Here is a 23662-nt window from a genome sequence, read left to right as displayed (position 1 = left end):
AATATAAATATACTGGAACTCCATCATAATATACTGGAGTTCCAACATAATATACTGGTCCAGCATAATATGCTGGAAGTTCATACACAGGTGCTCCAATCTCCAGTATATTATGCTGGAATTTTCCGTGTGCTGGAGTTCCAACATAATATGCTGGAAGTTCATACACAGGTACATCAATCTCCAGTATATTATGCTGGAACTTTCCGTGTTGCAACAAAATAGTGGTTATTTTTCAATGACTTGCAAACGCTGGCTATTTTTCAATTATCAATTCGAAAACTGGCTAGCCCGTGCTATTTTTACCCTTTTTTGGTGTTTAATTGTTGTCCACATTTTGCAGTTTTATTAGCTTGGCGGCCTAAACTTCGGTTCGAAGATCACTTCACGTTTCTTTTAATTATATAAAGGAGATATATTTATGAAGTGAAAACAAAGGAGATATGTTAATGAAGTGAAAAGGACTAAATGATTATGAAATATACTTCGTTTCCATTCTCCAACTAAGCATGCTTTAGAGAATTCAGTACTTCTATTGATCGTAGTTTTGCAATGTGGAAAGATCGGTTTGCTAAACCAAAGCACACAAGGATCCTGCAAAAAACAAAACAAATTAAATAATGTAGATGGGCTTTTAATTGTTTTTTAAAGCATAGCCGGTGTAAACAATAGGTAACTGGGTAGCCAATTAGGGGTTGGTCATAAACAAAATGGATCACAACAATTATATTAAAGGAGCTAGGAATTTCCAATCAGAAATGTTGGTTAGAGGTGTTAGGTTGGGGAGGGGCTACACCAGAAATTTTGGACAGTCGCAATTGCAGGCAACATCAATGCGTCATTAAGCCTCAACTTTATTCTTTAGATTAAACCCCACTAACCTCCCAACCCCAAAAAAGAAAAAGGGCCAAATGAGTTTGGCAGTCTATGATGATAAAGTGTACGTATTTATTAGCCGGATACAAGCAGTTCTGAGATATAGTATGATTGTGATAAACATTGCATTTCACTAGCAGCTTTGAACATGTTAATACCAGACGTATATTGAAAGCAAGTGAGAATCGCCCAATCAACTTAGCCAATTTTTATAAACTATCTAACTAATCAATCAGCTAGACTTGTAAACACTTGGTAAATATTGTTGTCAACAACATTCTAAAGTGAAAATGATATGCAAAGCCGTTGCCAAAACAACATAAAGAGCGATGTGTTCTTATCTTAGCCTTTAGGGAACAGTAAGTACCATACCGAATTAAACCAGAAGAAGAAGCAAATAAAGATGCTCTGTAAAGGGCCAGCACTAAATTGACCTTCTCATTTTACACAATGCAGAAAGATAACAAGAGCAGCAACAGCAGGCAGAAGTTCAATAAATGACAGAAACATAAGTTTGCCGAAGGAATCGGGTCAAGACTAGACTTCAAGCTGCGTAACATTGGACCTTGGGCTTTCAAGTCAAGTCGCTTAACTGAAGAGCAGCCATTTTCAGGACCCTTTCAGTGACACTAAGTTTGTGAAGCACAAAGCCTAGTACTCCCAAATATATAGAACTGGAGCAAGTTTACAAATTAATTTTTTAGAACTAACTTCTATCAAGTTTTACTCTACAACTTTTAAATTAGCAATCCAATCAGAAAAAAGAAATTCAAAATCTACCACATTGATTCCATTTTTTACTAAACAGATTGCTAATTTTAGTAAAACTTGATAGAAGTTAATTTTTAAAAGTTATTTTGTGAACTTACTACTTTAATTCTATATATTTCTTTTAGACTCAATTCCCTAAATGGTCATCTATGTTATGGAAATTACTCAAAAAAGTCACTTTAATTTTTATTAGGACAATAAAATCATTCATGTTTGCCTATAATCTCAAAAGGTCACTACTCACACTCTCCCACTAGAATCTAGAATCGTTTACCATGTCATTTAAAATACATATTTATACAAGAATAACCTATTTTGGACTTTTTTTTTAGGATAATAAAATCACTCATGTGTATCCTTTTTTTAGTGGTGATCTCTACTACTCTTGTGGCAATTTTATTCTTTAATTGTGACAATTTTTAAGGATAGTCATAAATAATTTTCAATCAGAGTACTAGTTTCACAGATTTTAAGGTCGTCACAAAAGTCTTTTGTGATAATATTTTCGTTGGTTCTGGTGATTGACAGTGCTATTTCTTGCTAGTGCTTTGAGGCAATTTTTTAATGATATTTGGTATTCATTTTAAAATAAAATAAAAATTAGAATCTTATCAACATATTGTCATTCTAACCCCAGCCAAACTAGTTTTTATTCTTTTTAACTTGATTTTATTTCGTCGGGCTAAAAATTTGAAAGTTTCAGCAGCTCTTTGTCTATTAGAGGTCAAGCTTCAAATTGTGTATCACAGGACTTCGATTAATGGTTTGCCCCAACTGTCAAAACCTCCCGCTACGGTAATTACCTCTCCTAATTACTACAAAATCTTATATTGCCTTAATGACCATTATCATAATAAGCTTTTGAAAAGTGATCCTTGAAAAACAGTCATTTAACATATATTTTGGATCTTTGATCAAATTGTTGTAGGTTAGAGAATAGGTTATTCTTGTACAAATAGGTATTGTAAATGACATGGTAAATGATTCTAGTGAGTGAGTAGTGACCTTTTGAGATATATAGGCAAACATGAGTAATTTTATTGTCCTAAAATAAATATAAAAGTGATTTTCTTGAGTAATTTCTATAACATGGATGACCATCTAGGGAATTGACTCATTTCTTTTACTACAGAACTCTAGAAAAAATGGATCTAAACCAGAACAAATTCCTTCTAACATGGATCCTTGGTGGAAAGGTCAGCTAAACAAGTGGTGTGAACTGGAGTTTCCAAAACAGTGTGTACTAACAAAAATTACTCGAGTCTCTCACCAGCACGTATAAAGAAGACATATGGCTGGCTAAGTGGCTATAAACTTGGCGACTTCTTGTTGAGCAAACATTAAAGAAATTAGCTGAACCTATCCTCTAATAATGTTGTTCAATAAGCATAGTCGGCCACTGGATTAAAGTGTTGCAATTGAGCAGTGAAGATAAGGTTAAAATGCCTCCTATGCCCATAGAGCCTATAAACCCAATTAATATGTTATGTTACTCCATTAACTTCTGCTCAACCTCACTTATAGCTTGTTTGGCCAAGCTTCTCCAAACCCTTCAAAAAAAGAGCTTTTATTTCAAAGTTGACGTGTTCGGCCAAGCTTTTAGAAAGAAAAAAAATATTTTTGATTAGAAACAGAAGCAGTTTTGGAAAAGCAGAAAAAAGTAGCTTCTTCCCAAAAGTATTTTTGAGAAAAATACACTTAGAAGCACTTCTCAAAAGTTTGGCCAAACACTAATTTGCTGCTCAGTGCTATTCAAATTAATTAACCAAACACAAACTGCTTCTCCCCAAAAGTACTTACGAACAAATCACTTTTGAAAAAAAACACTCCTTAAAATAAGCTGATTTTTAGAAGTTTGGCCAAATAGGCTATTAGAAAGTATTATGATATATGCAACTCCAAGAGCGAACATATTCTTAATTCTTTTCACAGAATCACAATGGTAAGACCACTGCCAAATGGAGTTGGATCTTGAGCTTTCTAGAGTTGGCAAGACTACAGACTCAGTTTGTTATTCCTTTCTAGATCTTTCTGCTCTAGCACGTAACGTCCCTGTCTCTTAGATTGACACAATGGAATTAGTCTCTATTTTTAGTGTGTGATTGTTTCTTCACCGGCTTCCATACATTAGCAACTCCTACCTTCTATTTCAATATTCAACAGCGTCCGATAAATTAGTTTAGTGTATCCACTTTCATTGAGCAAAAGTTTTTCCCTTATTATATATGTTCATTCATTTCTCCTGCTCTTTTCTTTTTTTCCTTTTTAAGGTGGCAGTATAACAGAAGTCTGTAGAATTATAACGCATTGACTTGTTCATAGCAAAGCAACAGGGACGGGCATGTGGGTTGCCAATTGCTTGAGAGCTTTTTCGAAGAACAAATTAATAGCCCGTTTGGATTAGCCGATTGTAAATAGCTGATAAGCTTGAAGTGCTGAAAAGCTTTTTTAAGTGTTGAAATTGATTTTTAAAATAAGCATTTACGTGTTTGGATACAAGTACTGAAATTGATAATAAGCAGTTGATGTGTTTGATAAAAAAGTGCTGATAAACTATGCTTTTGTTAAAATGACTAAAAGTTCTGAATTTTAAGGATAAACTAGCAAAAGTGTTGGTCAAACTAAAAGTGCTTATAAGCTAAAAAGCCATAAGTTGGTACTTATGGCTGATTTTAGCTTATAAGCACTTGGCTTATAAGCATTTTCGATGTTTACCAAATGCGTAGATAAACCATAAGATGCTTATACACCAGTTTGACCAGCTTATAAGCTTAGCCAAACACCCTCTAAGTTGACCACAGTGTTTAAATTCAGAAGAAGGTACAGCTTGGACTCTGTAGAAGGAACATTTACCTGTTAAAATGGAGCCACATAATAGAATCAGATAATTTATCATGCCTCGACCCTTTAAAAACTACATATCATCTTCAGGTCTCTGCTTAGATCAGGGGAATTCTCCAAAAGTGAACATAAAGGTCCTGCCCCTATTCCTGCAATTCAACAAGAGATTTATTCAATTTAATCTCCTACCTAAATTGATGTGCCACTTTAATTACTTTTTCAACTCTGTCACGTTTGAAAGAGCAAGAGGTAGAGAAGAAATAAATAACAGTTGTTATAGTAACAAATAGGAATTGAAGGATATGTATCTAAAAGTGTGTCCTTTAGACCTTGAATCTCTTTCGCCGTCCTTCCTCAGAACTAAATTGAGAGACTCGCGAGTGATGTCTATGAACTTCATCTCTTTCTTCCACTCCTCTTGCTGGCATTCTCTTTCTTTCTTCTATTTGATGTCTAGCATCTTGGAAGAATCCAACCTTATCCCAAGTCACGTCATAATCAGCCCTGAGTCGTGATCCTTGCTGCACAATTATCAATCACGTGATTAACCAAAAAACAATAGCATCAAATGAAAATCAATTTCTTTGAAGAATCAGCAGAATGTGTCATTACAATTGGAGTACATAAGATCTACTTTGGCGGTTGAGCAACAACACCATCAAGGATTGTTAACAACTAATATGAATGCATAAGCACAAGCAAAAGTACTCCTATGTCCCATTTTTTTATATAAAGATGTTTGATTGAGCCTGGAGTTTAAGAAAGAAAGCAAGACTCTTCAAAGTTGTGATCTAAAACATGCCATAGACACTTTGTGGCTGTAAAATCATGTCATTAAGGGTAAAATGAGATGTTTAAAGTCAGATTGTCCCTAAGTACGAAAATGTGTCATTATTTTTGGGAAAGACTAAAAAGAAAAGTGCGTCACATAAAATAAGACAAAGGGAGACTTATTAAAGCGTTATGCTTTTTGATGAAAACTTACTAAAACAATAGTTGAGTAATGCCTAATTGCTTATACATATATCCGAGCACATGTCAGATATTTCATTCATAAACGTCTTTGTGTGCTAAAGAAGATGAAAGACTAAATCTATAAAGTACATTTCTCCAATATGTTTCAAAAGAGCATCAATTACGATGTAGACACACCTCAAATTTTTCTTCTTTTCAGATATGTAAAAGCAATTCATTTCTTTCAATTTTGGCAGAGCAGCTGCTTCCCGTCAGAGTGCCAAGGGGTGCTCACTATAGGAAAAAGTAAAAACAGTAGACTGATGTTCCAACAAATATACCTTTTGCAATGAGCGACCACACAAAACCTTCAAGGCGCCACAGAAGTCATTGTGCTTCTCAAACCGCACTACAATCTTACAATGAAGACCAGAAACAATGTCTCCTTCATCTGCATCGTCACCTATACTATTATCCTCAGCAACATGAAGATTCCTATCCAAGAAAAAGATGAGATAAGCAAAATAAAGGAAGATAGCGTTACCCAAGAAAATATTTGTACAAATACGTGATAAGCTTAAGAGCTAAAATCTGGAAAGCAACGATGAAAGACCAGCCAGTTTCTTTCCTTTCCCATATTTTCGTGGATAAGTGCAACTGAAGATAAATAAGGGCATAATATACATTATACCCTCTCAAGAGAAAGGAAAAAAGGGAGTAGAGATAGGTAACACTATCAATGAATAAAAAACTTTCCAAAACTTTTGGTAGGCATCTATATTGCTGGTTAGAACTCTTCTAAGAAATGGTAAAAAAAGCACTTGACAAGTTAAGTGCGCGAATATACAGGAAGCAGCTGCAAGTACTAATGACCAAATAGACAGCAATCAACTTCATAACCAACAATGTTTTTAAAAGTAAAAAGTGTAAAAGAGCGACAAGGTACATGAGGCTTAAAGCGAAAAGAGAAGTGAAGCACACGCTTCTCTAAAATGCACAGCCTTCACCCATGAAGTGATAAACCCTTGCTTCATATTGCTCGTTGTAAGTGACAAGCGATGACTTCCAATAAGAGTGATAACCAACATTTCAAAATGTCAAACAAGTAGTCAAATAGATAACAATTTTTCTTTGGTAAACAGTCAAATAAATAATAAGAAACAAGGAACAACACGCACCTTATCTTTCCAAGTGCAGAAAATATTGTGTGAGTAACCAGCATTGAGGGCTTGGATGAGACCCTCGTCTCTGCGAACCATCGTGATGGCATACCTTTCAACACGATTGTATCTGGCTGCATCCTTCCACTCCTCTGATATCCTGTAAAGAAGAAAATCGGAGACACAATCATTTCAAGGAACCAACCTGGTAACAAAACATGGACCATCTACATTGCCGCGTCATATCACGCAGGCATGATTACACCAACAATTTTAGTGAGGACCACCAAGTATTCTGAGCTTGGTCAAAATAAAAACCCGTCCAGAAGCTTTGAAAGTATTAGGCTGAGGGAGCTCATGTTGTTAGCAGTTTCAGCTTCTTACCCTCTATGTACAGCTTCAGAAACATATGGTCTGCCATTTACACCACATAACTTAAATGTCTTTTGCTTTAGCATGTATTCTTCTTAGCTCCTCATTTCAAATTTAAAATCCAGATTTTCCTAACTATCACATTTCATTGATCACTTTTCAGGCAGATGGACTTTCTACATTGTAGAAAAGTCATACAGATCAGTGAAAACAGACTATTATTCTTCTTATTTAAAATGAATAGAACCAAGTTTCTTCACTATTCTTGCTTTTTCTTCTCCGGCTACTAGAACAAGGAAGCATACATCAATAAACAACTCTTCTCCAAAAAATTGAACAAATAAAACGGGGGTGCGGGGTGCGGTGATAATGATAATAGAACTGACAGCACACAGAATGTTATAGCTGCATTCAGCTGCACCATAACAAAAACTACTAATGTGCTTCAGCCCCAAACAATTTGGTCAGCTATATGAATCTTCACAATTCGATCCGCTCCATTGGATTCTTTCAAAGGGTTTCTACATTTTCTTTTAACATACGAATCTCTAAACAACACTAAACATAAAGTAAGTGTACCGACATTAGTAATTCAGCTGCATTATATCCAAAATACTAAAAAAGATAAAATATTTACTAACCACGAGCACCAAAAGCAATAATCTCTTCCCACTCCTTCCGCATTCCTCCAAAATCATCAGACACCGGCACAGCTACATCCAGTTTAAACTTAGTACCTTCCAAACTCAACTCAATTCCATCCAACTTTTCCACAAACCCTCTCCTCCATTCCAGAAACTTTTTATCAGCTCTCTCCACAACATCCTCAGTTTCACCAATCACCCTCAACAGAAACCCTAAGTCATGAACAAAAAGGCGGCCACGAGCCACTGGTTCCTCACGCTTGCGCTTGTTGAGGTCTTTAAATTTCCTGATTTCAAGGTCTTCTTCAGGAACAGTGATGGAGAATGAGGATTTTATGTAATCGATCAGTGATCGCTTGAACTTCCATTCGTCGATCGGAGAAACAGACTTGTCGGCGCGGTAGATTGTTAAGAGAAGCTTAATGCGTGGGACTAAAGAGAGTCCGCTTTCCAGTTCTAGGGTTTCGGTTGGCCGGAGAGTGTTCAACGGTTTATTGCTCATTGTCTCCGGTCAGCTTACGGTCAGCTCAGCTGAGACTTGAGATATTTTGAGTTGGACTTGCTGCTGTGCCTTTTGTACTTTTAATTAATGACGACGCTAAGGTCAAAGTCATAAATTGATACAATGACGTTATGGCCGGTGTAGAGTCAAAATTTAGATTTGCTCTAATTTAACGAATGAAGGAATAAAAAATGTTAACAAAAATCTTTTAAGGGTCAAATATTATGTTCAAGTGCAATAAAAACTATCAAATTATTAAGAAGTAGGTCTTTTGTTTATTTAACATTTTAGATCAAATACTAACTCGGAGACATTAAGGAATGGGAGTAGTTGGGTGTTGATGATATTAGGAGTTCATGAACTAGTTATCAAGCTAAGAAGATAATTAGAGAAGTCAATGACTTTATATGATAGTGGTAAAGTATACGTACAAAGGCGGGATGCGTAAAGTATTCTGTATTCACGCAAAGTATACATACAGTAAAATTAAAATATAAATTAACATTAACAAGCTTATTATCCACCAAGTTTTGAATTGTACATGATCCCAAAAATTTCTCGGTCGTTACAAAAATTAGCAAGACCAATTTTACTAGTATGAAATATTTAGTGAACGTTGGGATATAGTTGTTCATCCTGTACATTCGAGTGTTTTCTCTAATATTTGCAGTAAGATAAACTATTCTATGGGGTTAAGATTTGTTCTATTTTATTTATTCAAGTGAAGGTTGAAGAAAGATTTGTCCTGAAAATACAAATAGAAGGGTGGAAAAACACAGAATAAGAGAGATATATCTTTTTCTCTTCATTTGCCAAGAAGTACTTGCACTGTCAATGTTTAGTGCTTTGGGTGTGAACTGAAGCAAAAGAACTGTGAGATCCAGATATCATTTGAATCCAGTTGTGTTCATAATAGGTCCAAAAACCGGCAAAAAAATGTACTCCAAATTGTTATATACACTGAAGCAGAATACGGCATGTGATAGTACAACTATGCAGAATTGGAGATCAAGGTACCAAGGCCTGTCCATTAATCTGTGGGCGATATTAACATCGTTAGATACTATTCCATTCATTATCAGAACTCTATAGAACTAAATGATAGAGCTCTCTTGGATTGTTTCACTCTTTGCTTTCGCTATTTGTCTGGATTGCGTTACTGATACTGGATGGAGGCTGTAGTCAAGTTTTTGTTTTCTGTCTTAAATTAGTACTCTTTATCAGACAAAACTTTGAACTGGAGCAGAAATCTTCAACTCATGTGCAGCTTGGAAAAAATCTGCCGCTTGCTGTAGTGAGCCTTCCATCTTTGCTAGCATTCCAAGGTTAAACCACGCATCATGATTTGTGGGTTCTAATCGCAGAGCATTCATTAAAAAGCTTCTCGCAATAGGGACTGTGTCGTTACCCATCTTCATAAGCACTTGAGCGGTAGAAACGATACTGGGGATATAATCTGGTTCTATCGACAGAGACACTGAGAGTGCAACAAGTGCTTCCTTATCTCTTGCTTTGGCTTGAAATAGTGCACCTATAGGTATTCAAGGAATAATGTTTAGTTATTACTGATAAGAAAGCAACAAGGCAATACATCTAAACTTCATTTTTTTTTGCACGAGTTAATGTTAGACCTGTTGCATGCCAATTCCGAGGGCAGTAAAATTGAATTGCTTTGGCTTTGTTTATACATATTTCGGCATCACGCCATGACTCTAGATCTGTGTATAAACTTGATAAATCAAGCCATGCTTCAACTTCCAATCTTCTTTGAGCTGTTACCTGCAAACCAAACAAAGATAATTATGATCTCTAGTCTCCTTCCAAATATTGCTTTATGAATCAGATTCTGTGGATTTTATACATCAGATTGTCAGAATAAACCTATTCAAATGGAAATTTTTTCCTCTGCTGGTACAGGTGATTGAACACTCAAATATTTGAGGAAGAAGTTAGTAACATCCTGTACCTCATCATCTGTCGTGGACTCCTTTTGTGCTTGAATCAAAGCCAACAGAATCCTGTACGTCTCTATGGCTTGCTTGGGCTGTTGTTGAGCTATTTGCAGGACAGCTTTTAGTCTGAGATATTCCATCTGGTCAACCTTTCCAGTCTCATCGAAAGCAAGATCAACTATGGCTTCCGCATCTTTGAATCTTTGTTCTGCAGAAACAACTAAAGCCAACAATTTCCAAGCTCTGGTCGTGCTTCCAGCCACCATTTCTGAGTACCGCATTACATTATTAAAAGCGGGAGTCAAATTTCTTTGGATGGCGTTTTCCAATCCAAGACTAAATAAAATTTCTGGATCCTCCTTGCAAGTTGCAAAAGTAGAGTTTAAGGCTGCTAATGCTTCTCTTTGGCAGAAATTTCTTTCAAAATCTGAAATGGATACTCTTGCAGCATTTCCATAGCAGACCCCAAGAAGTTTATGAGCCTGAACTAGGAAATGTTCGTTTTGATTTTTCGCCAAATTAATTACTGCACGAGCAAAATTTATCCCCTCATGGGCTTGCTGCAGATCCTGAGAACACAGCTTTGCTCCCAACAAGAGAGACGGAATATGAGGTTCTTGGTTGGCTTCTGAACATCCAGAAATTTTCTTGACAAGATTCAACGCTGTATCATTCTGACCTGCAGCACTGTAACAAAGCGCAAGAAGATACCATCTCTCAGCTCGGGTATAGATTCCTGGTAAAACCTGCTCAATATGATCTGCAAGAGACTCAGAGTGGCCAGAAATTGTCAGCGCGAAAGTCAAATGGTTCATAATTTCAGAATCCCATTCTATTTGACCATTTAGCATTTTGCTCATGAGTACAAACAACAAGAGAATTGCTTCCTCCAAGTTATTTTTTGGGGCGGTCGAACCACACACTTGAAATTGAGCAGGAACCTCAACTTCAACCCCTCCAAAGAGTAAAGTGGCAGCTAAGTCCTTTTGTATACAGGCCAATCTTTGGGAATCCAAATTCCATGGCTTGACTAGAGCCCTTCGATATGCAAGCACAGCTTCATCCAAATACCCTGCTTGTATCCATAACTTTGGAAGTAACTCAAGCGCTTTATGAAACATCTCCAGCAACTTACAGTCTTCCGAAATCCCCTCTGGTATTCCATTCGGCAATGCTGAATCGACAACATCCAATATCATTTTGCACTCCTTAGCAGCATCTAAGGAGTTAAAACCATACAAATACATCAGCACTAAAATGCAGACAACACCCTATTTCAACCAATTAACATAGCGTTTATCAAACACCAGGTAGTGCAAAAGCGATAATGGCCTGTAGAACTAAGATATGACAAAATATTTTCATCTAATAAAACTTTGTTGCTAAAGCGATAGTACAACCAAATAGCATAAGAAGAAATGGCTTTACCTTTGATTCGGCTGAGCTCCTCTAAAGATTTAGCTTTCAGTAAAATTGCTTCAAGAAGTAGACTCACTGAATGCAGTGACATCACACCAGCAGGCACAATATCACATTTGGAGCGCGGTTTTAAAGGCCTCGTTCTCTCAGCAATGGCCTTAGACATTCTCGAGGACAGGGTTCTAATATCTATTCCCTGAAACACATGAAGAGCAGCATCAAAATTCCCTCTTTGGTATTCTAGCCTCCCCAGCAATGCTCTTGCTTCCTGCAGGCCAACAACAAATGAGCAAAATCAATAATCTATCCCTCAATTCCAAACTAGACAGGGTCGGCTATATGATTCATCTATGCTTTCATTCCAATGCAAAATCAGTTTTAAAGAGGGCTAATATGTCAATAAAAGTAGATGATTTGTGTAGGGCTATTACCTCATAATTCAAGGAAAGTGCCTCTTTTAAAGTTGATTCAACTTCATCAACTTGAGCATCTTCAAGTTTTGAATCCCAATCTACTGTTCCAGTTCTTGAAGAAAGGCCACTGGCTGAGAAATCCCTAGTGGCCAATGACTCTGGAGACTGTGGTGGTGGCTCATCAAATTTGAATTGCTCTCCTGAACAAGCACACAACATCTTCTCCAAAAAGCAGCAAATTTCAAAATTTTCACACTTTTCTCTCCAAGAATCTTACTTTAGGTCCACTTTTTGAAAAAGATTAAATCTTTATTAGTACTCTTTCACCTTCTGAGCTGAAAAATGCCAAATATCAAGAAAAAGCATTCAAGAAAAAAGTCAAATTTGAAAGGAAAGGGTAAATGCAATATTGGATCAGATCAAGAATATATGTGGCAAAAAGATTCTTATCAGAAAAGGGAAAGCTAATCTGAAACTTCCAAAAGATTACAAATTTACAAAAAGGAAAGCTCAGGAAAAAGCATCCTAAGGAAACTCCTTAAAACCCAATGAAACAGAAGGAATGATTAGGAACAGAAATTAAAGAAGACAAACAACAAAATGACAATAAACTTTGATAAAAAAGAAGATAACACAACGCAGAGTAGTGAAAAGGGCTAGACAAACAAGAGAATAAAGCATTGAGCTTACCATAAAAATAGAAAACTTTGTTTTACATGCATTGTTTATAGTAGTAGAAATAGTCATGAAAGCAACTTTTAAAGAGCAGTCACTGTTTACAGCTTCAGAATTACTGTTATGAGGTTCACATAATGAAAGCTATAGATTATGATATGGGGTTTAAAGATCTAAGTAGAATGGTCCATATTTGAATTTTTTTTTGTTCTTTAGTTTACTGTAGTATTCATATTTTAATAATTTGTCTGGAAGCTAACATGGTGGGAGTACAGATAATTTTTAGACAGGTAAAAAGAATGGGTAGGGGGGCAAAAGTGGTTGCAGAATCGTAGCTGTTTGTAGATTCTCTGTTTCAATGTTCCATATTTATTTTCTATTTCTTTTTTGTTTGTTTTTGACAGATGTATTGCTTCTGAATAAATTATGTATAGTCTTAGCTAGTTTATGGTCATAGATTACTAAATTTCTTCTGAAAAATCTGATTTTTGTGAAATTTGGTTTGAAGATGAAAATATATTTGGATATCAGTTTTCAAAACATATTTCTCAAATTTATTTTGAAAAAACATAAAACATGACTTATACCCACAAGTTTTAAAAACTATCACAAATATCCAACAGTATCATTATCAATAACATTCATTATATTATCGCAAATCATAGTCCTGAACATAAATGAATTTGATACAAAATTATCATTTTTATAATGAACTACATGATACACTATCATATGACCGAAAAGACGAATCAACATTGTTACAAAATAATAAATTGTGGGCTCTTTTATAAAATACAAAAGTTTGGGGCAATTTTTAAAAAATATAATAGTAATATTTTGGCCCAAACCAGCTAATAGTAATATTTTGGCCAAAAAGGTTGGGATTTGAGATTTTGCCAAAATGTTGACAAAATCTATGACCTTTATATGTTTGTCAAATAAAACTCAAATTTATTTTGGCAAAATTTATGGCCAAACGGGTCCTTATAGTTTGAAAATGGCAATGAAGTTGGGTGCACTGATTATAATACGGGGAGCAAAGACCTCATGATATAGTTTGGTGGATCGATATAAAGGGTATACCCATGAATTTTTATAAAATGTCGACATTTATAGAAAAACGGGAATAATAACTTTAATTATCATATTTCTAGACAAGAAATAGCTTTAGTCTATTAGTTTTGTTGAGTCCTAAGTTAAAATAAATCATGAATTAAATTTTATTTCATCACAATTTTTAAGCACATAGATTCTCTCAAATATTTGCAAAAAAAAGATGTGTTAGTTGATGTTCGAACCTCTGACCTCTTAGAGCAAAATTAACCACATAACCCTGTGTCAAGAGACAATTTATTTCAAATAGTCATTTTTTCCTAGCTGTTTGTAGATTCTCTGTTTCCGTGTTCCATTTTGTTTTTCTATTTCTTTTTTTTTTTAAATGGGAAGGGGGTGTTTTGTCAAATGTATTACTATTTCTGAATATATTATGTGAAGTTTTAGTGGGCGTTTGGACATAAGAATTGTAAAATTAGAAAAAAAAAATCAAGTGAAAATGATGTTTGGACATGAATATAATTTTGGGTTGTTTTTGAATGTTTGAGTGATCTGAGTGAAAATTTTGAAAAATAATTTTTTGAAATTTTTCAAATTTTCGAAAAACTTCAAAAAATTAAAAATTTTATTGCCAAACAATAATTTCGAAAAAAAAAGTAAAAAAAAATCGAAACAAGTGAGAAAATTGTTATGTCCAAACGGGCTCTTATACGTTTGAAAATGGCAATGAAGTAGAGTGATTCGGTTATAATCTAGAGCGACAAAGACCTCATGGTCCAGTTTTGGTGGATCAAGATACCGCCAAGCCGTAAATACTTTTACCCCGCTCCATATTTGCATCAAATTAAAATAATAATAATAATAATAATAATAATAATAATAATAATAATAATAATAATAATAATAATAATTAAATACACATTATTTGACCATGATTAGTAAACAATATGCATATTTTGCATATAATAGTAAACACTATGGGGACGTCTGATTGCGTTAGAGTTATAAAGGTATTAGTAATACAGAAGTTTAAGTATGCATGAATAAGCAATACAAAAATCAATTATGCAGGGTTTAGTTGTTCCGATTTTCGTTATTTCATCTTCTATCCTATATAAAATAATACATAAATTAACTCATAACTTATACCTATTTTATTTATATGGAATTATAAAATAATAACTAAATATCCTACTTGATGTCAAGGCCTGCTCTAATATTATCACAAGTAAGGCTTGTGCACCCTCAAAAATTTGGGAGGCTCCGTTTTTCAGAAATAATAGGTTTATAGGTTATTGAAGGAAAAAAATGTAGTACTTTTAGTACAAAAGTACAGTTTTTCATATAAAAGAAAAAACTTTTTTTAGATATATAAATAAAATAACTATTTGACTTGCATTTGAAATAATATAGTACCCGAATTTCGTATAAAAGGAAAACAATTGATGAAAAAGTTGGTAATTAATTCACACGTCTCTTGAAGAATCTTTTAGAATTGATTAATTCGTGTACATAGTAGATCAAGCCTTTTCATTTTTACTCAAGATAGATTTGAACAGTTTGAAGTATATGGAAATAGTTTTGGTTTCTTATTAATTAGTGGTAAACATTTGAGATTATTAGATGACAAGAATTTAACAAATATTGTATAACCTTGAATGTTCCCTAAAACATAATAGTCACTCTGATATTGATGGTTTAGACTTATTTTTCTGAATTAAAATTGTTAAGGGAAATAGTACAAGTAGAAGATAATACTCTAATCGACATATTCAATCAAATAAAAAAACTTAATTTTTTTTCAAATGTTTATATTGCTTACAGAATAATGATAATAGTTCCTATAAAATTAAAAATGAATAGTTGCCTCAGAGAAATAAGTTTTTCAAAATTAAAATTGACTTAATCTTACTAAGATCAATAATGTCTTAAGAAAGATTAAATAGGTTTACTATATTATCAATTGAAAATGAATTATTAGAGAAAATTAATTATTAAAAAATAAAAATAACTTTCCATCTTAAAAATCTAGAAGAATAGACTTCAGCTAAAAATATATATTATAAATTTCTTCTAAAACTTTGGCATCGCATTAAATTTTGACTTTAGGTCACACATGTACTTGAATCGCTCCCCGTTTGGTGTGCTGAATTTTACAAAAAACACTAAAAAACTACCAAACATTGTATTAACTATGCTAATTTTAAATACATAATTAACTCCCTTCCTGACCACCTATCAAATTACTTCTAAATTTTCATGTGACCAAAATGAATGCCCAATTAATGGGTCTTCTATTATCGGGCACACTTTCTACTTTTTCGAAGTTGTATATAGTAAGTAGGGGTGTAAAAAGAAAAACGAGAAATCGTACCAAACAGATAATTCGAGTCAAATCGAGAGAAAAAAAATTGACTATGGTTTGGTGCTAGAAAAAAAAATCGATCATAATTGGTTTGGTTTTAACTAAAAAAAAGTTAAACTGAAATCAACCCAACCCAACATTACTATACAAGTTTTAAAAATATTTTAGACATAAAAAGAATATTTTTAATATAATTTATAAATATTGTTTAAACTTTTTCATAGTTCTCTTTTTTAATGTATTATTTCAAGCTTGGACTTAGAACTTTTGAATGATCAAATACGTTTTATAGTCCATAAAAGTTAGTAACTCAAATAAAGCCCAAAGCAAAATTAAATCAATACTAATGCTAACAAAAAAAAAAAAACAATTCAATACTAAGAATGACAATAGTATTTGATATTTATTTTTTTAGTTTTGCATTAATTTAGATAGTGAAAACGCATAACTTACTATTAATATTATTTAGTCGTGTAATTAATACTTAGTACTTATTAGTCGTACTTATTTTAGCATGACTTAGTACTTTTAGATTATGTTTATTTTTATTATGACTTATTAATTAGCAATATTTATTTTATGCGATTTGTTGAGTATTTTAGTATAATCATGACTCATCTCACATTATTTTGTATTATTTTATTGGGTAACATCTTATATAGTTTTATCCTACTAGGACCCTAGAAATATTAGAGCACAAATTATATATTTTATGCTTTGAAGATTTTGTCGGAAAAAACTCGAAAAATCCTGAGAAAAATCGAGATTGAATAACCCGACTTTTGTTGGTTTGGTTTGGTTTATAAATTTAAAAATCTGAAATAATTAATTTAATTTGGTAATTGAAAAACTCTAAGCAATTCGGCATATGTACACCCGTAATAGTAACGTATAATTTCATACCCCTCTTGTCTTGTAGTGGGACAAAAACATAAAGTATTACGAGTTAGTACGTTAAACCCATCTAAAATAAGATACCCTTCAATCAGAAAAGATTAATTTTTTTCCGGTGATTAATTGGCTACTCTCGTTTTCATGAGATATATCATATATCTACCTAGAGATATGCCTTAATGGCCTACAGAAGTTCTTTAATATTGTCTCTTTGTTAAGATTAAAAACATAATGGTAATATCGTATTTAGGATTTAAATTTGATGATTCGACTTTTAAAAGATTTAACACAAACATATTAGACTTTTGAAATTATGAGTTCGAATTTACATTTGTTGATATTTTAATGTTTTACGTGTTCTTTATACATGCATCTGGACTGGAGTTTTAACTATTAATATGAAACTTCAATCACGTTCAATGTGCATTTACTTGTCATGGTTATTAATATATTCTTTCTCTTTTTATTTTTTCTTATAGAAGGGTTGTATGGTCAATTGGCTTAAGCTAATTATTCAAAAGGTCAGTCAACTAAAGTCAATTGTCTATGAAAGTTATTTTTCTTTGTTTTGTATCACAAAAGTTATTTAGTTTTTTGCCATCGTACTCACAAGGCTACTCATTATACTTGTCAATTCTTTTTTAGAATCCAAATTTTTAAGAAATAATAAGGCACCTATTAAAAAGAAAAAAACCATTTTGACTTTTTTAAGTCTCATTAAATAGTGTCTTCTTTTGTTAAAACTCGTAGTCTAGTACCTTAACTTATTATTTACCGTCTTCTTTATGAGCAATATTTTTTGTTAAGTGGTGTTGTTGTGTGTTGGCAGCATATGGTAGTTCGATGGTAAAAATTATATGTTTTTGTTCTCTAGTAATTTGAGGAAGATCAAACTTTTGGAGAAGATTTTTCTATCTCATATAGTCAGAGTATCTTTAGTCTTTTACTCGTATTTTTTTTTTGTGTGGGTAACTATCAACTTTCATTAATTACCAAGTAAAGTATTTATAAATTCAGTTAGACTTTATAACTCAGCTGATACACCTTAGCTAGGGAATCTAAAGTTCTGTAAAGGCATCCTAATGCATCAACACGAACATGACAAGTGGCTATCTCTCTAGCTATAGCATCACTTGTATCCTCTTTCTGCAAAAAGATTCTATTATTTCATTCAATCGATATTGCATATATGAACTATGTATATATCAACTCTTCATAATTCTTGCTTGTTTAATCTTTTCTCTTGTACTTTGCTCTATCCAGTTTTGCATTTGATCCCATAAAATCATTGTTGGCCAAGCAATTTGTATTCATGCCATTAGTTTACTGTAAGGACCCGTAAAAAAATTTAAATAAAAAACTCGAGGTTTTGTGGTGCCAAGATAGATTCCTGCATTATTATAGTAGAAATGCGAGCTACGGTTCGGAATTTTTGGATTGAACGTTACCCTACGGACTGAGAGGAAAATGTTTTACAGAAGAACGCATTTCTGCGGCCCATTATGCGGCCGCATAACCACTCTGCGGACCGCATAATGGCCGCAGAGTGAAGTAGAAAATTGGCCAATTTTGAGGCCAGTTATTCGGCCCAATTATGTGATCGCATAATCGCTTTGCGGGCCGCATACTGATAGCATATCTATCTTGAACTTTTGCGAAGGGGAGTTCTGTGGTGCATTATGCGACCGTAGAACAGGTATGCGGACAGCATACTGGTTGCATATACAGTTAGTCAATTCAAGCCCCTAAGGGCCATTTCTGCGGTCACTTTGCGGACCGCATAACCATTATGCGGTCGTATATGCGACCGCAGACCTCTGTCAGGGCACCTATTTTCTTAATTTAAAATCTGACCCCCATTCCGTTAAAACAACCCTTTAGACCAGTTTGAGCCCATTTTCTGATATTTTCTAGAGTGAGTGAGTGTGTGTGTGTGTGTGAGAGAGAGAGAGAGAGAGTTCTAGAGGGAAGGCCTAATTTTCATCAAATTGATCTTCAATCATCACTTAAAGCTTTGGATGGGGGTGATTACATTGCATGCATGTAAGATAAAAAGGATGTAGAGAGAATGTAGGCTAAGAATGGAGATGAATGGGTTATGAAGGATGAAACCTCCCATGAAAAGAATCTTAAAACCTTAATATACACTTGGTATTTGATAAAATGTTCAAGTGGACTAAAACCATGAATGTCTTCCTAATTTTGGTTCAACTTGTTATATTGCTAAAAATAGATTGGGGATGCTAAGAGTTCCGGATAATTGTAAAGTCAAAGAAGCTCGATTGAGGTATGTATGGCTAACTCTCTTCTTCTTAGAATCGAACTCTTGGTGTCTGAATAATTGGTGTAAGTTCCGACTTGATCATACTAGAATTGTTTGCCTTAATGTGTTGGGTTGAAAGATTCATGCTCTCTAATTGTTCTAGATGTTTACCATGTCATCATGCTATTTGAGAACGTAATTATGATTTTTCCAAGCTCTTTCCCTTATGTGTGCAATGCCTTATGTGATGGTACTTATCGACATGAATGATGATGTTATTTGAACGAATAAAAAAAAAAGACTTGAATTGTAAAATGTGCCAAAGTACCGGGAACTATTTAATAAATGAGGTTGTTTGTACCATGTAATGAAAGATGGAAAAGAAATGTGAATTGAGTGAACAATTGAAATAGGTTATGTCTCAAGTGGGATGGCTTAGCCGATCGAGCCGAGATCGGACGCCATGCTGTACACATGGTGGCATTTGTGTTAGAATTATTGATTTACATTGTGGATATGAATATATCTCACTTGAAACAGCTTAGCCGTTTGGGCCGAGACCAGACTCCGTGTAAAAATACGGTGGCATTGTGAGTTGTGGCACTTGGCACTAAAGATTATTAATCTAAAAAGATGGAAAGATTGACTCAGAAATTATGTGATCCTTACTTGTTGTTTCTTTGTATTTTTGTGAAGCACTTTTGATTCTTGTGACGCCTTCTCCTTGTTTCACTGTTCATTCTACTAAGATTGGTGTTTGCCCTTGCATACTAGTACTATTCGACAGTACTAACGTTCCTTTTGCCGGAGGCGCTAAATCTTTGAATGGATGTAGGTGGTTCCATCGCAGATATCGATGATCGCAGATAGTGGTGCTCTCTTTCTCTCCTCACAACAGTCTTGGTGAGCCCCATTTCTCCTAGGAGTCATGTAGTTCTTCTTTTGTATAAGTTTTCACATTTTGAGGTATAGCTGGGGCCTTATTGCCGGCATTGTCATGTGGGTCTTTTGTATCTTTAGAAGCTTCGTAGACGTTTATGTGGGTCATGTATGAATTTCGGGGTGGTCGTTGGATCAGGTTGTACTTTGAAACTCTTTTCCACTAGATTGTATACCGTATGGGCTTTTGGAAACTTAAATGTGTCATAAAGTATATAAGAAAAAATGAACTAGCAACATTTATATATTTATATAACTGATCTCTCCCATGTTTAACAAATGGTGATGCATTCCCTTTTTGGATTACGAATGAGTCGGGTAGGAAAGGTTTAATAGGCTTGCTCGACCGGGTTCACTCGGTTGAGCGTCGGTCGCGCTCCCCGAGATTGGGGTGTGACATTTGCCCCACACTTGTATGCGAACTTCACATTCAACAAATAAGTGATCTCTACTCTCGTCTGTTAGTTTGCACATTTGACACCTTGTATCTATCTGCATTCCCCAGCTTTTCAACTTTGTTGCTGTGAGTAATCTATCTTGAAATTGGAGCCATTTTATTAAAACTGCTTTTGGCCTTGATGCATTCATACACATTAGATTCTTCTAGGTAACCTTTGGTAAATCCCCAATCATTTTTAGGTAGATGCTCCTAATCATGCTCCTGTTACTTGATGAGTCATGTTCCACATTACTCAATTCCTCTCTTGCCTTGAATATTTTCCTTACCATCCAGCTTGTTTGCTTGGGTATAGACATATTCACTAATTGCTTCCCCTTTATATTGTACCCATGTATCCATTTGATCCATAGAGTATCTTTTTTACTATGTAATTCCCAACAAGTTTTAGCTATGTCTGCTTTGTTCCAGATCTTCAAATTTGTGAGGTTTAGACTTCCAGCTGATTTTGGCACACATATTTTACTCCAGGATACCAATGACTTTCTAGTAATTTCATTTGCTCCAGACCAAATATAGCTTCTGCAGTAAACTTCTATGTCCTTCATCACCTTAGCAGGTATTATAAACAACTGAGCCCAGTAAGATTAAACTCCAAATAGAACCAATTTTACCAATTGGACTCGACCAACATATGACAACTTCTTTGCTACCCATGAAGGCACCCTTACAGTGATCTTGGCGATTAAGGGTTGCCATTCAACTAACTTCAGTTTTCTTGTAGCCAATGGGATTCCTAAGTACCTAAAAGGTAATTCCTCTTGCCCATAACCCAATAACTGCTAGATATCATATTTGAAAGGATCTGAGACTCCACCAAAATATATAGCACTTATTGACAGATTAGCTTGCAAACCTGAGGTAGTTGTGAAGTTGCCAAACTTTATGTGCAGTAGACCTACATAGGTTATATCTCCTTTGACAAATATTAGCAAGTCATCTGCAAAACTCAAGTGAGTGATATTTATTATTGAGCACTTAAGATGATATATAAATAATTTCTTATCCCTCAATTCACTAAGATTTATGCTTAAGTACTCCATGACTATAGCAAATAGAAATGATGATATTGGGTCCCCTTGTCTGAGCCCTCTTGAAGCATCAAATGGTTTGGTTGGTTATCCATTGATTACTATAGAATAGTTGAGAGTTGACACACATTCCATCACCCATCTAACAAATTTTGGGGGGAAATGCAACTCTTCCAGTATCTGATTCAGGAACCTTCAATCTTGTGTCATAGGCTTTCTGAATATCTACCTTGATCATGCATCTAGTTGAGATATATTTCTTTGTGTATGCCTTTACCAGTTCATGTGCCAAGATCACAATGTGTGCAACCTTTCTCCCAGAAATGAATCCAGGTTGTGTTTCTATGCTGATGCTAGCAATAACCTTATGTATTCTTCCTACTCAGATTTTAGCTATGAATTTATAGAGAACAGTACAACAGGTAATGTGCCTATACTCTTTGATTGTAGCAGGGTTGTTGGCTACCTTTAGAATCAAAGTAACTGTTGTACACTTGATGCCTTTGAACAAGGTACTTGTTGTGAAAAACTCCTTTACTGTTTCTATGACTTCATTCTTGATGATTGGATATGCTTTTTTTATTTTATAGAATACTGTATTATATTTATCCACCCATGGTGCTTTGTCATCTCCTATATAGCATAACCCTACATAAATTTCCTTCTGAGGATCATGGACCATTTTTCAAGTTGGCAGATTATATTCTTTTCTTCTGAGGTAAGTGCATCTGTTTATTGTATACTCATCTTGGTCTGGATCTCTTGAAGATCTTATCTCGCTTATTTAATTCTCATTACAACACCCTTGAATTCAGTTTCATTTAGAATTTTTAATTTGCCCCTAAGGTCTTTTTATTTCAGCCAGATGTTTCTCATTTTATCCAGGTGCAAGCTCTGTGTCCAATATTCCTCCACTAGCTTAAGAAAGTTCTCATGTGTTATACCAAACATTGAAGGACTTAATGGTGGTTTGATCCTTGGTTCCCTCAGATTAGTAGCTATCAACATAAGGCTATGATCTGAGATATGTGGTAGTTTGTACTCAGTAGTGAGATGTCCAAACTGCATCATCCAGTCTGCATTCTCCATTCTCTGTCAATTCTACTCCAAATGTTGTCAGCACCTTATTATCTATTTGTCCAGGTGTAATAATCACCCTTCCATGGTAGCTTATTTAACATCAGGTTTTGAATATATTCAGCAAGGTCCCTTATTTCCGTACTAGTTACTGCTTCACCATGTAGTCTATCCTATGGACATAATATAGAATTGAAATCTCCCCAGATATCACATCACAATCAATAGCTTGATTCCTGCTAACCACACTACAATGTAAAAGTTGTGCTTCTTACTGTATAATCTTAATATGGTATATATTGCTATCCAAAAGAATCCATATTCTCCCATTAACTGCATGTGCATAGTTAGCTTCAAACCCCCATCCAGGAGCTATTTTGTTGCTAATGCTTGATGTTTTATGTTCCTTTACTCTTGTTTCCCTTAATCCTACTAACTTTACTTTATTCTCTTTAAGATATGTAGCTATTTACTTTTGTTTATACCTTTTATTCAACTCCTCTCATATTCCATGCTAACCAGGACATTAATGATGGCATATGAAGCCACCTCCTAAATCAGAAGGGAGTAGGGTTGCCACCACAACATCATCGTGTTGTAATATTTCAAGATCATTGCTCACTGGTATAGCAACTTCCACTATTTGATTCATAAGTCTACCATTTCCTTAGTTGCCTTGCCTTTTAATACTGTTTCTCCTAGGCTTGTGGATCTATCTCTTTATTTACCATTGTCTTTGCTGGCTGCTGAACCTGTTTGGTGACAGCTACATAGCTAGTCCCCTCCTGATCACCAGTAGAGGTAGCTGGCATATAATTATCTACCTTTGGCACCCAAGTTGGAACCAGTTTTTGAGGTCCCTTCCTCCTTTTTGTTGGACCAGCTTGCTTTGGTTCCCCTTTCTTCAATTTATCCAACCTTTGTGTAACACAGTTATGCCCTATCATTGAGTATTCTTCATAGTATTCAGGTTTCCATTCAATAATCATTGCCTGATGAAAAGT

The 23662-nt window shown here is 34.5% G+C and overlaps 2 protein-coding genes across 4 annotated transcripts; both read right to left on the bottom strand.

Moving 5' to 3' along the window:
- Positions 1-450: 450 nt before the first annotated feature.
- Positions 451-8217, bottom strand: LOC104114886 (uncharacterized). 2 transcript variants are annotated; one of them, XR_001972978.3, is made up of 6 exons: positions 7616-8217; positions 6621-6762; positions 5784-5937; positions 4818-5009; positions 4501-4637; positions 451-594 (listed from the first exon to the last, which is right to left on the bottom strand). XR_001972978.3 is itself a non-coding variant. In XM_009625431.4 (5 exons), the coding sequence occupies exons 1-5, from the start codon at positions 8118-8120 to the stop codon at positions 4632-4634; spliced, it is 999 nt and encodes a 332-aa protein (XP_009623726.1). In that variant the 5' UTR covers positions 8121-8217; the 3' UTR covers positions 4460-4631. The 2 variants fall into 2 exon arrangements, 1 of the variants encoding a protein (XP_009623726.1); XM_009625431.4 differs by lacking the exon at positions 451-594 and having other exon boundaries at positions 4460-4637.
- Positions 8218-8978: 761 nt separating this feature from the next.
- Positions 8979-12750, bottom strand: LOC104114885 (protein NPGR1). Of its 2 annotated transcripts, XM_009625430.4 has the most exons (6): positions 12595-12750; positions 11923-12239; positions 11501-11759; positions 10087-11291; positions 9752-9899; positions 8979-9651 (listed from the first exon to the last, which is right to left on the bottom strand). In XM_009625430.4, the coding sequence occupies exons 2-6, from the start codon at positions 12121-12123 to the stop codon at positions 9341-9343; spliced, it is 2124 nt and encodes a 707-aa protein (XP_009623725.1). In that variant the 5' UTR covers positions 12124-12239; positions 12595-12750; the 3' UTR covers positions 8979-9340. The 2 variants fall into 2 exon arrangements, with proteins under 2 accessions (XP_009623725.1, XP_009623724.1); XM_009625429.4 differs by lacking the exon at positions 12595-12750 and having other exon boundaries at positions 11923-12588.
- Positions 12751-23662: the final 10912 nt, after the last annotated feature.

Source organism: Nicotiana tomentosiformis, chromosome 4, assembly GCF_000390325.3.
Source record: "Nicotiana tomentosiformis chromosome 4, ASM39032v3, whole genome shotgun sequence".
Lineage (NCBI taxonomy): Eukaryota > Viridiplantae > Streptophyta > Magnoliopsida > Solanales > Solanaceae > Nicotiana > Nicotiana tomentosiformis.
This window is presented reverse-complemented; position numbering and strand designations above follow the sequence as displayed.